General features: G+C 39.9%; 1 protein-coding gene across 27 annotated transcripts in view; it reads right to left on the reverse strand.

The window, feature by feature from the left end:
* The window catches only part of tcf7l2 (transcription factor 7 like 2), an 84,620-nt gene extending 72,753 nt beyond the window's left edge, over positions 1 to 11,867 (reverse strand). For 6 of the 27 annotated variants that reach the window (XR_003293335.1, XR_003293334.1, XM_026276503.1 and 3 more), the window contains exons 1-3: positions 10,987 to 11,865; positions 10,787 to 10,853; positions 10,502 to 10,626 (exon numbers count right to left, since the gene is read on the reverse strand). Coding sequence is in view for 25 of the 27 variants with exons in the window: in XM_026276503.1 (XP_026132288.1) it covers positions 10,502 to 10,626; positions 10,787 to 10,853; positions 10,987 to 11,175 (381 nt within the window). In the remaining 2 variants the exon portion in view is untranslated. Of the gene's footprint in view, positions 1 to 10,501; positions 10,627 to 10,786; positions 10,854 to 10,986 lie in introns of all 27 variants that reach the window. The other 21 variants (XM_026276495.1, XM_026276493.1, XM_026276490.1 and 18 more) reach the window with 13 other exon arrangements.
* Positions 11,868 to 12,329: the final 462 nt, after the last annotated feature.

The following is a 12,329-nucleotide window of genomic DNA, read 5'->3' on the forward strand; positions in this document are numbered from 1 at the left end:
TTGAATGTTACAGGGACTGATTATTGCAAATGTATATAAAATGTAGATGTTCTGGTTAAACAATTTTTATGTATTTATTTTTTGCTAAGGTTTGCATATGGTGGTGAGTTCTTAATGACAGCTTTCCTAAAAATATATTCTATTCCTAAAATAAGAAAAATATCCCAATATATCGCCTTGCTTACTGTATTGCAATGTATCAAAATATATTGTATCTAAACCCCTCTATCAAGATACACAGCCCTAGTCCTCAACCACCCAAGTACAGACTCTTGGGCAAGAGGGCGCCCACACACCTTTCTGCTTTCAAAATCTTCCCTTTGCTCTCAGAGTTGATAAAAGACTTTGGTTCAATCTGCGGGCGAGCTCTGTAAACCAATGCCTTTTTCTTCATAGTGTTCCCCGGGCTGTGACCACCATGTTTGCATACCACAAATCTTGCATAACGTCAAGTGGTTTCTCACCAATGAGACTTTATATTAATGGAGTAGAGGATATTCATCTGCTCTAAATCAATAGTGTGTAAGCCAAGCAGATTGACAGGCCTCAGGAGAGGAACTCTTGTTTACCCATGTGAAGTAACAAAAAGAGAAATTCCCTAGAATGAGGGACTTTCTGTTTGCTGTCCTTTAAGGGGAAGACAACAGTCCTCTTCAAAGGTTGCTCAATACTGTCGTGTCTTTCAGAAGGATAATGAGATGGGCGGAAATGGGCATGCAGAGGTGATGGCAAGCCGCCCGTCAGAGTGGCCTCAGCTTTGCATGCCTCAAGTAAATAGCAGTTTCTATACAGTAATTGTAACTTAATTGTAAACCTAGGAGAGTTCATGAAGAACGCCAGAGTCAAACTAGGTCATTGAGGTCCCTACTTTGGAATGACTAAGCTTCTAACCAAGTACTGCTTCCTCAACCTGTCTTCCTCACACCCTGAGTGATTTAGTTGGTTGACTAGCCATGATTGAAGACTCTGGGGGGGTGTTAGGCCACGTTGAGTGAGCCGCCTTACGGAGCGTGGCCCTCTTCCCGGCTCATTTGAACTGCAATCCTGCTCTTTTGCTCTCAGTGCATCTTTTTGTCATTTGAGAGCTCATGCCCCATTTGTATTATCCACTGAAATGACGGGGTAGGAAGGGGGGGAGGGGGGCTGATGGGAAAAAGGAGGTGCTTCAAGGAGACAGCTCCAATGAAACACCCCCGATAACACACACATGCGTAAACCCATACACACATACACACACTCTCTCTCTCCTTGACTAATGTGCCACGACACTCGTACATCACCCACAAATTGGCCAAATGAATTAACCACGGCCCCTGGTTAGCGTTTCGGGCTTTAAATGGATTTTCCCTCTCCTGGCCTAGCCAATAATTGCATTTATCCATCTTGTTGAAGCGTGGTTTACACACTTGCTAACATCATGCCAATCCAGGCTACATTTTCTGCTCCAATGGCAGGAGAGGAGGAGATTTGTCATCAGATCATAACAGGTAATTCAAACAACAATTAGTTTGATGACTCCCCCGTATGTCAATGTCTGGCATGGTTTGATGGAGCAAGAGGGGGTCTTCTGTCGCTACCCCCACCCCATGTCTGCCATCCTGCTTACCGAGATGAATTGAGCTCTGCTGTCTTTAGTACTACTCATCCACACCACTAGGTGCTAGCAAACAGAATACCAAGGAAATGGGACCTGCGGCTTCTTTTCACACATAAACAGATGCATACTCTGTAAGACCGACAAAGCACTTGTGTCGAAGGCTGCTGCAGGGGTCATCTGTTCACTCACAAGTGTTTGAACAGTAGTGCATTAGACACTCCAGGGCCCACAGGACAATTGGGCTATGTAAACACTGTGGGACTTCCTTCCCTTAAGATCATGGCTTAGACAACCTACTATACGGACTACTGCTCAAACATTTCCCGTCTTCGCCTCCCACATCACAAGACAGCACACACAGTTAAGGAACATCATCACATACGTCATTCAACATGAAGAAACAAACTTGAGATAAGTCAAGGCCTCCACATCATTGAGTTTTAAGCTTTCATCATTGTTGAGTTTTAAGCTTTCATTGGTTCTCAACACAGTTCTCAAACGCTGGATCATTTTCCCCCTCGGTGACCTGAAATCTTTCACTTCGACGCCCCATGCTATGACAAAGCAGGCAATTTATCTTTATTGATATCTGAAAAATGCAAAGCGCGATGGCTCATAAAGATACAGGTGCTGTAAAGCTGAAGATAAAGTAATACTGCCGGTTCTAAAGGGCATCTAGACGAACGTCGCGCCGCCACTGTCGCTTGCCTATTCCAAACCAGCCTCACATAAACTGATTGCTGGCCAAAGAAAACTGCTCCAGGTCAGGATTAAACTCTCTTTCCTTATAAAACACTCCTACCCATCGCTAAATCTTTCCATTCGGCAGATAGCCGGTGGAGAGAGATCACTATTCACTATGACTGGCAAGCAGTCATCATCTCTATTTAACTCTGAGGTCTGCTGAATTACATCTCCTCTGTCAGTGGTCAGATCTTAACACTGTGAAAGGACATCGGTTGCAATCAGAAACCACATCTGCCACCTCTGGCTAACACTGATCAAACTCACGGAGCCCTAGGGGCAGCCGGCCAAAGATACACCTCCATTCAATTACAACCCTCGCTCACAATGCAATTGACAATTCGTTCAGCGAGGGAAGTCAATTCCCTGCATTTTGGAATCGACAGTACGGAGTGTTCACACCGTCCTCTAATGAGATGTAGCCAGCGACAGCTGATCCTGGCTAATCCTTAAGGGTGAAGATGTACAAACAAACACACCAACACTTCCTATTGTCTGCGATAAAAACATATTATGCGCGCGCTGGAGGTGTAGACAATTCCCTCTAATTTGATGTGAGTCTCAGTGTGTGTGAAACGCACAATGCTAATCATCTGAAATATTATCTATACTGTTTGACAGCCATTCAGCAGGAAATGGCCAGTAAAAGAGCATAATGTAAAACTTCAGGAACGCCATCGCACAACCATTATTTAACGCATGGGATGGTTATCTTCTGATAGTCGGGAAGATCTGTACCACAAACCCCCATATGTGTTTTATGAAGTTCATCAAGCATGTACCTCTAATAAAGCATGCAAATTTAGGTATTTTGTACCTCTAATCTTAATTTAAATCCTGATTAGCGGATTAATTTCTTTCTATGCTGGTAGAAAATCTCCTTCACCATTTGTTCAGTTCTGAATGCAGTACCTTTGCTAGAAACAAGCATGCAATAAACTCATTAGTGAACAGACATGAACGCGCATCCACACACACACTCTGGGCCCTGCTCAGAGCTTATCCCTTGGCAATTAAAAGTTTAATTAGAAGATTAAAAATACATGGGCTGAGTTTTATCACCTATTACTTTCTCAATTATGTGCTTTACCCATAAAAAATGCCTCCGACATATCTCCAGGAATTAATGCAGATTATCAACGTAAACAGGATTTCACCTTCTGCAATGAAACATTATAGAATCTCATTTTGCTATCAGAGCTAGGAGACAAACTTGCCGGTGTGACACTAAATTAGCTCACTTTCTTATCAAAGAGAAACATTTCACAAGATGGAATAATAAACACTGAAGCAAAACGTTGACTGGTTTTTTACGTTGACTGGTTTTTTTAGAAGCTTCAATAACATGCCTTAATGAAGATAACTTTGTCCTACTTTCATGTTTAAAAATAGATGCCGATAAGCATTTTTTTATTTGTTTTTCTGTTAAAGTTCTGTGCAGAAGTTTCAGTGAAAATATATGTCAGTGACAGACTTCCTGTGTGAAGACAGTGATGGTTACTCTATCAGGCTTTTTATCAGGGGAGAATATTTACCACAGTCTGATGTCATTGTGTTTTCTGTACTAGAGGTCCATCAGACATATGACATGTCTTAAAGTTGTTTTAAAATCTGATAATGAATAAAGTCCAGTAAAAAGACTTTGTGCCAATGAGCACAAAATGCACACATGCTCCTTCACTGGAAATTTGTGCACTCCTATCATTAAGCATACAAGTCAGATGGCAGCTCCAGAGAGCATGTGTGTGCACTTTGGCCCAACCCGAGCACGTTCCAATCTAAACAAAAGCCCAGTGCAACCAAATTCCGCCAGCGTCACCCAAGCCTCTATGCTGGAGAACTTCCAGCCGACATTTTGATGACGAGGCGGGAATCAGGAAGCATTAATAACTTAGCCTGATTCATAAAGGTTAAAAGGTGGGGGGTGGGGATGCCACACACATGGCCTGTCCATCAAACATGACTATAAACTTGTCACCTCCTTCTTGTCGCTTTTCAGTCCCTGCTGTGTTTTTTTTCTTTCCTTCATTTTTTTTCGTAGTAGATAAATGTGAGGCCTGGGGGCTCTATTGTTTGGACATCTAACCAGGAACTGTCGCCACTCTCATTGCCCCCACATTAGCAGCAATTATGCGCCCTATTCAGACTGTCTTTGTGCATCTCCCTCCTCTCCGTCTTCCATCTCCCCCACTATGCCACGGCGGGCAAATCGACCCCGCTTTTTCCCGCTTTTCCTAATCCCCCACTCCAGTCCAGCATACTGCACAAGGTAAACTCCTCTAAAACATTCCTTCAGAGCAAAGTAGATATCCAAAAATATCCTGTTTTAAAATCTAAAAAAAAAATTATAACATTTATATAATATTTATATGATACTTAGAAAATTCCCATTCTATCATATTTTTGCGTGAGCACCTAGCATACATTCAGGAACAAATAAAACATGCATTTTAAATGTAGTAAATTATCCAAATGCACAAATTACAATATTCATTGGACAGAAATATTATATTTTTCTATATTTCCTTTTTTTTTTTTTATTGTTTCATAATTTTGCTAAAAAGTCTTAATAGTGTGCACACAGTGTGACAACATGCACCTCCATTGTCACAAAATGTGTTTAATGAAACACATCTCTTTTTCCGGGGCAATTATTTAAATATTCAATAGCCTTTTAAAGCCAGGATTTTAAGGTATGTGCCAATACAGAAAATGATTTTTTTTTTTTAAATAAGCATGAAAATATTTCAATAAAGCCCTTGCATAGTTACATATCTTATCTTATCTTAAATGCATTTCTAAAATATTTTGTGATCTAACGATCTGATTCTCTCTTGAAGACTTTCTGTACTTTACTGTGGATGAAATCTATGGAAATTTGACAGCTTTGACAAAAACCATTTGTACTTTAACCAAAAAATGCTGGCTTTTTAACACCTGATTATTTATTCATTTATATGTTTATTAAGATTAAAAATTAAATCAATGGCCAAAACATCTAAATATAATGGCAGGTACTAGCACAAGAACATTCATAGATTTCCATTTGGAAATTGTCTTAAATTCTTGCACTTCTTGTAATTAATCAATATTAAAGTTCTTCTTAAACAGTCACAGACTCAAAAGGCTTCAACACTGGCGTTCTGACCCGCATCACACACCCCGTCAGGAAAATCTGCCTGTCAATTTAAGAATTCACACGCAGCTATCATACAGCTGCACAGGCCTGCAGACGGTGCATGTGCACAGAGAGAGAAAGAGTCATTTCATTTCCATGTTTCAGGAGCCCCTCAATGTGCAGCAGGACTATATTTAACAGATGACAAAAGTTGCATTCCAGTCGTAGACTACAATCTTTGTGTTGATCTTTGTGTATGGAAATAAATGGTGAAAAGGAGAGAGGTGAGGGGTGGGGTCAACAACACACAGCTGCTAAGCCAATGCAGCTCCACGAGACGCAGAATTTACAACAGCATTTATCCGAGTTCCCCATTTATCATTTACAGGACAGGATTGTGTTTGCAGCTTTAAAAACAAACTATTCGACTATTTATTCTATTTATTTGCAATATACGATTACGAAATTCTTAACAGCCCACATACGAACAAGAAACCTTCATTAACTATTGAACTAGTGCAGAAAATCGTGTATACACAACGCTGCCTTAAAAAACACCAGCGTGACACGGGGAGAAAGAAAGAAACAATCAGGGGAGAAAAAGAAAAGAAGGAAAAAAACACCAGGTTATTTTCACACACGGTCATAAAGAGCAGCCTGGCCAAAATCATCAACGTAAAAGACAATTGAGCACAGCAAGTAGAAAAAAAAAAAATAAGAAAAAAAACCCATCTCCGTAAATATTTACAGCACAAATCTTTTCCATTCATTTACCAAGCACTAACAAAACCGTACTGTACTCTTTCACGGCCCACCCCCACCCCCACCCCCCCACCCACATCTGCGATTCATTGACTTTACAATTTACCACATGTCGAGATGGGAGAGGTCGGGACTCTATCTGAATCATGACACAAATATGCAAGTGATTTATTGTTTTAAAAACCATGGGCCGATTTAGTGCAACTCCACTCTTCCTGAGCATTACTCCTATTGGCAGACCATGAACAATTACAGTTTGGACTAATTAAGCCCTGAGAATGCGCTGTGCGCCGCTAATGTCTCACAGGCCCTGCTTTCAGTTTAATGGTGCCAAACTTTGCTCCCCAACTTAACTCGCACAAATCCAAAACAGATTGGACTTTTTTTATGGGTGTTTATCAAGCCCCAGCAAACAGAAACCGTTTGGGTGTTTTTTTTTTTTTGTTTCTTTTTTTTTTACGCGTAGGATGGGAGGAGGAGAAAAAAAGACAAGGAGGAGAAGGAAAGAGTGGCGGAGGGAGAGAAAAAAGAGAGTCTTGCTTCCGCCATTCTTTCTAAACAAAAGTGATTTGCAAAACAAAAGGATGGCAACCTCCTGAATAAACTGGGAGTATATTTTGTGGAGAGCGGCACAAAACGCGAGCGCGTAGCTCGGTGAACCCCCTGCGGATAGCAATTAGGGGCCATTAACATGTAAAGCCAATTTGATAAGGTGTGAGTCTATCCCTGTAAATCCGCATTAAACTATCTTCTGCACCTCATACGACAGGCTATTCAACACACATAATCCATACGATAAAGCATTGTTATTGATGTCTTAGCCCAAAAAGATTCTGCCACGGCTTATTAAAATATGTACAAGTAGGGCTACATTAGGGTTAAACGCATCTTTGGCAAAAAAAAAAAAAAAAAAAATGTATTACACAAAATCAATTTTGAAATTTTTAGATTAAATTCTACAGTAAATTAAAAATAAAAAAATTGGGGGGAAATATTCCAGGTCTCTGCCATGCATCTCCTTATCTGTGCTCTAAATAGTGCAGAGTGCATTTGGGTGTTGCAAGTTTGTCTTTTTTTATATTATGTTTCTTTTTTAAACTACGCATAATTATACGTTGAAACCTGAAACCTCTGCCAAAAGTCTGCAGGCCTTAGGAATTATGGGGCCAGGGGTGGCGTCAAATATCTTAACATTCATAAGTCAGAGAGGCAGTAAATAAACCCAGCGGATTTACGGACGTAAAGCCCCCTGCCAGAACTCAGCCGGCCAGACCTCTGCTCTACCTCGCTTTCCCCTCTCCACAGACCTGTTGAGGTGCGATTTTAGCCTACAGCCACCCAGACAACCCAGCACCTTTCCAACCACAACACACAAGTAGAGTGTGTCCGCCACGCAAACTGCTCTCGATGAAAGAGCGGGAAGAGTGGCTATTGTCTGCAGTTTTTATTGAGGGGGAAAAAAAAGAGGATCCAGGCATTGTTGGTAGAACGTCACGGCAAATTGCTAATTGCTACCAAATCATCTCGAAGCTTTTCAAACCGAGGTGGTTGGAAATACAAACTCCCGTTATTACAGCTCTCAGAGGTCAGACGAATTAAACTCGCTCTCTCCCTTCAGTCAAACACACACTAAGGGGAAAGCATTTCATCACTATTGCAAGAGCGGACCTTTAGGGAAATTCAGCTGACACATGGTCTGTGTAAATTAATTTTTCTTCAGTTGTCAAATCTCTGATATCAACCTTTAGAAAAGTGTCAACCATTACCTAAATCCTTACAGATTAATAATGCGGCAGGTAGTAAATTTATCCTTAAAAAAAATAAATAAATACTGGATCAATAAATCCTGTTCCATATATACTAACAAATAAAAACATCAATGCAAAAACTGGAATATATCATCTGCTTGTTTAAAACAATGCAGATTAATACGATCAATGAAAATACAAGTTAAAATACCATTTTTTTTAATGCAAAGAAATGCTAAAAAGCACATCATCTGCAGCTAAAACCAACAAGCCCCATGCATTCGTTATAGGAAGCAACAGCTAATCGATGCTCAAGTGAATTATTTATCTTCTACTTAAGTAATGCGTTTATGAATACAACGGCTTTTAACTTCAAAGCCGTGTGGGTCGGACGCCCAGGCAGCTCATAGGTAGCAGACCTCATGGCAAAGAAGCGGGGTGAAGGGCTACAGTACGATGTCAAAGACTGAGATCTGTAGGCCTGGTTACAGTAAGAGATCAAACATTACAACATACAACTATAAAGAAATTGACTATATCTATGGGTATAATATTTAGGCTAGAGGGTCAGAACAGACCTGGACTGACTCCCACAAATAGGGGAGGATATCAAACAGGGATCCTACTTCCGTGAGAGATCGCTAAATATATTCTCGGTAGCCAAAAATGAATAAGCCAGCGATTTAGACAGGGCTCCGTCCCAGCAGGGAGAGGAACTATCAGACTATGAACTCTGGTAACAGCATCTCTGGGATTCTTCACAATCTGCTATACAGATATGTCAAATATTTCCTTCTAATGCACATCTGCAGTAGCCATACTGATGCTTTCTGAATTTTCTGTCCTTTTTTATTTATACGCGAATGTTTCTAATGCGCATTTATATCAGTAAAAAAATTATCAGCAAGTGAAGAACATAATTAGCAAAAAATGCATGTTTTGGGATGCACGCTAGATCCACGACAAACACAAATAGCCAGAGATGTTTCTACAAAAATGTCTCACTGACACTAGAAACAGCAGAATGCCTTTAAAATACCTGAAGTTAAATCCACAATTTCAGAGCAGTACATTTCAAAGGTAGTCATTTACTTAATTTCAGGTTACACCACATGTCATTGTCATAAATTCACATTTCGGATTAAGCCTAGAGCTGATTATGAAAATCAGAAATGACAGCAAGATCCTACTGCACAATTTTCCTATCATTATTATGTTATATCTGTAGCAATGGCATCGAAATAAAATAATAAAATATCAATTGTGAATAAAAATATTAACCTACCTAATCAACATTGATTATTTCGGGTGACAAAAAAGTGCTGGACAAATATGCATAACTATGCACAGCTGATATAAACAACATAATCTGTTTAAGCACTGAAATATTAAGCGTATATTCTCATTACATGTTATTCAACATTATGCATGCCATGAAAAATTATTAATGTAAGCATAAAACATATTATATTTCATGTGAATTTAAAGCAAATGTTTATTTAATTTCAAAACAATCCTGTCACTAATATTTACTGCATACTGTGTCAGGGGTGGAATGAGCAATATTATGCTTTCATTCTGACGATCACAAATTCATTGACTGCCTTTCACTAATTATCATAAACATTTCCCATGATGCTCTTTGGCAATAACATTTATGTGCATTGCATTCTTTAAATAACACAAGCAGTATTATGTTAAGCTCGGATAAATTAGTCATAAATTAGCTCAGATAAATGAATAACGTGTCATTTTATGCGGCACACTGTAAAAATGTTTTCATCATCATGTCATAACAGCATCTTTGTTTCCATCCATTTAAACTGTCAGAATAATTTCAGTCATTTCTACTTGATTTAATAATTAAATAGAAAGTGGCAGAAAATGCGGAGACTGTAGCCTAACTATAGCAGTACTTTGATTTCATTTTTTTTTTTAATATTAAAGCTGCAATTAAACTTACCATTTACATTTTTAAGGGTTAAATGCTTTAGAATTACAGAAACACCATTTTTTTTCACGTGTAAAAATCATAACTATAATAACGATAGTTATAACAATACTATTATTACGAATTCAAACATTCTTGTGCATTGCAGTTTTAGAAATTCCGGGACAGCCGCTACTTTAACGTTAAATTGAACGTCGTTAGTTAGAATCAAACGAGCGAATCCACTAGTTATTACTTAAACAAACGATTAAAATAAATAACACTGTAAAAACGCAGGTAACCTGCCAAATATGCAAACACAGTCGTGGAAAATGAGAAGAAAAAATAACAACGGAGTGAAAAGTTGCAGTGGCCGTGTGTTTGTGAACGTCATGAAAGCACATAATGCGTTCCACTGTACTCGGCGCTCGAGGCAGCGTTGGTTCAGAGGGACAGCGGATCCGCGGGAACGGCGTGCCAGTGTATACAGTGAGGAGTGAAGTGTGGCAGAAGTTCACGAGCCGACCAAAGCAATCCCTAAACATGGACGTGGTGCTTTAGCTATGTGCATGTGGCTGCAGAAACACGGTAAAAACACTTACTGTGCGCGCGGTGGGTGAGAGCGATCCGTTCGGGAGGTACGGGCTCGTGAGGTCGGGAATCATTATAAATGGATAGCCCGGGTACGGTGGGCTCTTGAACAGCCCTCCATCTTGCCTTTTCGCAGCTAACATGGCGGGGGGGAAAAGAGGAAAACTTTTAGTTTAAGTTACATTCCCAAAAAAGGAAAAAAAAAAACTTTGAACGTTTGTGCAGAAGCAAACGGAACCGAGGCACCGTGTTGTTGTCCTCTGCATAAAGCTGTTTTAGAGAAAACAAGCACTCACCCTCCTCTAAACTTTCTCTTGTTTTGTCTCTGAAACTTTCAGATCTAGGCGGAGGCCGTCTTTCCGCCTTGAAATGCAACGAAACACAGGGAATGTATTGAATAATCACAGCGAGGAGATAGTTAGCTAGTTAGCAGCGTGTTTAAACAAGAAAAGTGCATGTAAAGTTGTGGACAGGTCGCGGATTATTTGTCACTTACCTCGGAATCCGAAGAGCTGTTTTGATTCGTTTCCGACTCGTTTACGAGAGAAGACTTGACATCTGCTAAATCCCTTTCTGCTGAGGAGTTCTCCGAGATCTTTTCCTCCTGCTCGCCTTCGTCTTTGAAGGAAATCATTTCATCGTTCGCACCCAGATCGTCCCCTCCACCGCCGTTCAGCTGCGGCATTTTTCCCGAGGAGCGCTAATTTTGCGGGGGGCCAAAAACACCCAAAAGTTTTTAAACCCTTGATCTTGGTGTGATCCCCGAATCCCGAGTTTTAAGTTTAGGGACTCGCAGTGGCGTTTGGCTGGGTGAGTGTTCAAAACTCAAAAAGAAGAGGGCAATCTTGGCAGAAACAGAAGCCGGAGACGGAGCTGAGGCGCTCGGATTGAGGGAGTTGAAGTTGGTCGGAGTGGTTTTCAGTTCAAAGGCGGCGCTGATTGACAGATAGAGAGGGATGGAAATAGAGAGAGTCTGGATTCGGGATTATTGACAGGGAGAAACACACAAGAAAAAAAACCTAATGAGATTCAAACAGGGAGGGACTTGAAGTGACGTTTTCATAAATAGAGAGGGGCAGGAAAAAAGTACTGGAGGGGGAAAAGGGTTTGAGCGAGAAACGCAGAGAGAGGGAGAGGAAAAGAGCTTTTGGTGAAGAGCAGGACAGTTAAAGCAAGTCTCCCCTGTTTGCTTTTGTACAGGAATGAATGGGAAAATAGGCGGAATTCACTTGTGCGGTAGTCTGCATGTTTCTGAGCGGCGAAACGGCACACAGCTAGAATCAAATCGGCTTCCTTATTTTCTGCGGTTGTTTTAGGAGATGTCGGTGGGCTGAAATAACCCCACTCGCTCCAAACACGGACTCCAATGACAATACTCTCTGAAATGCCCTAAATCAATCCTGTGTTTGAAAGCATCACTTCAAAACGAGTTTACTTAAAAAGGCTTGACTTGGAATGCATTTATATCATTGGTGATTTAAAATTTACTGGAATTATCCTACAAAGCCTATATAATCTTATATAGCCTACTGAAATGGGTTTTTTTGTTTGTTTGTTTGTTTGTTTTTTATCACTATATCAGCATCTGTCGTCAAAAAACGTAATTTGCCACTACAGATTTTAAACTTTGATTTTACATTTTAAAAAAAATTGTGCATTCAAATTTCTAAGGTAACCTAATACATAGGATAGTTATTATGCATACATTTTTTCCCTTTAGGAAATATAAACACGTACATGCATATATAGTTTCCTATATACAGATAAAAACTAAATAGTTTGTTTTATGTAAAATAAGTGATTAAATTATATATATATATATATATATATATATATATA

This window comes from Carassius auratus, chromosome 12 (assembly GCF_003368295.1).
Source record: "Carassius auratus strain Wakin chromosome 12, ASM336829v1, whole genome shotgun sequence".
Classification (NCBI taxonomy): Eukaryota; Metazoa; Chordata; class Actinopteri; order Cypriniformes; family Cyprinidae; genus Carassius; species Carassius auratus.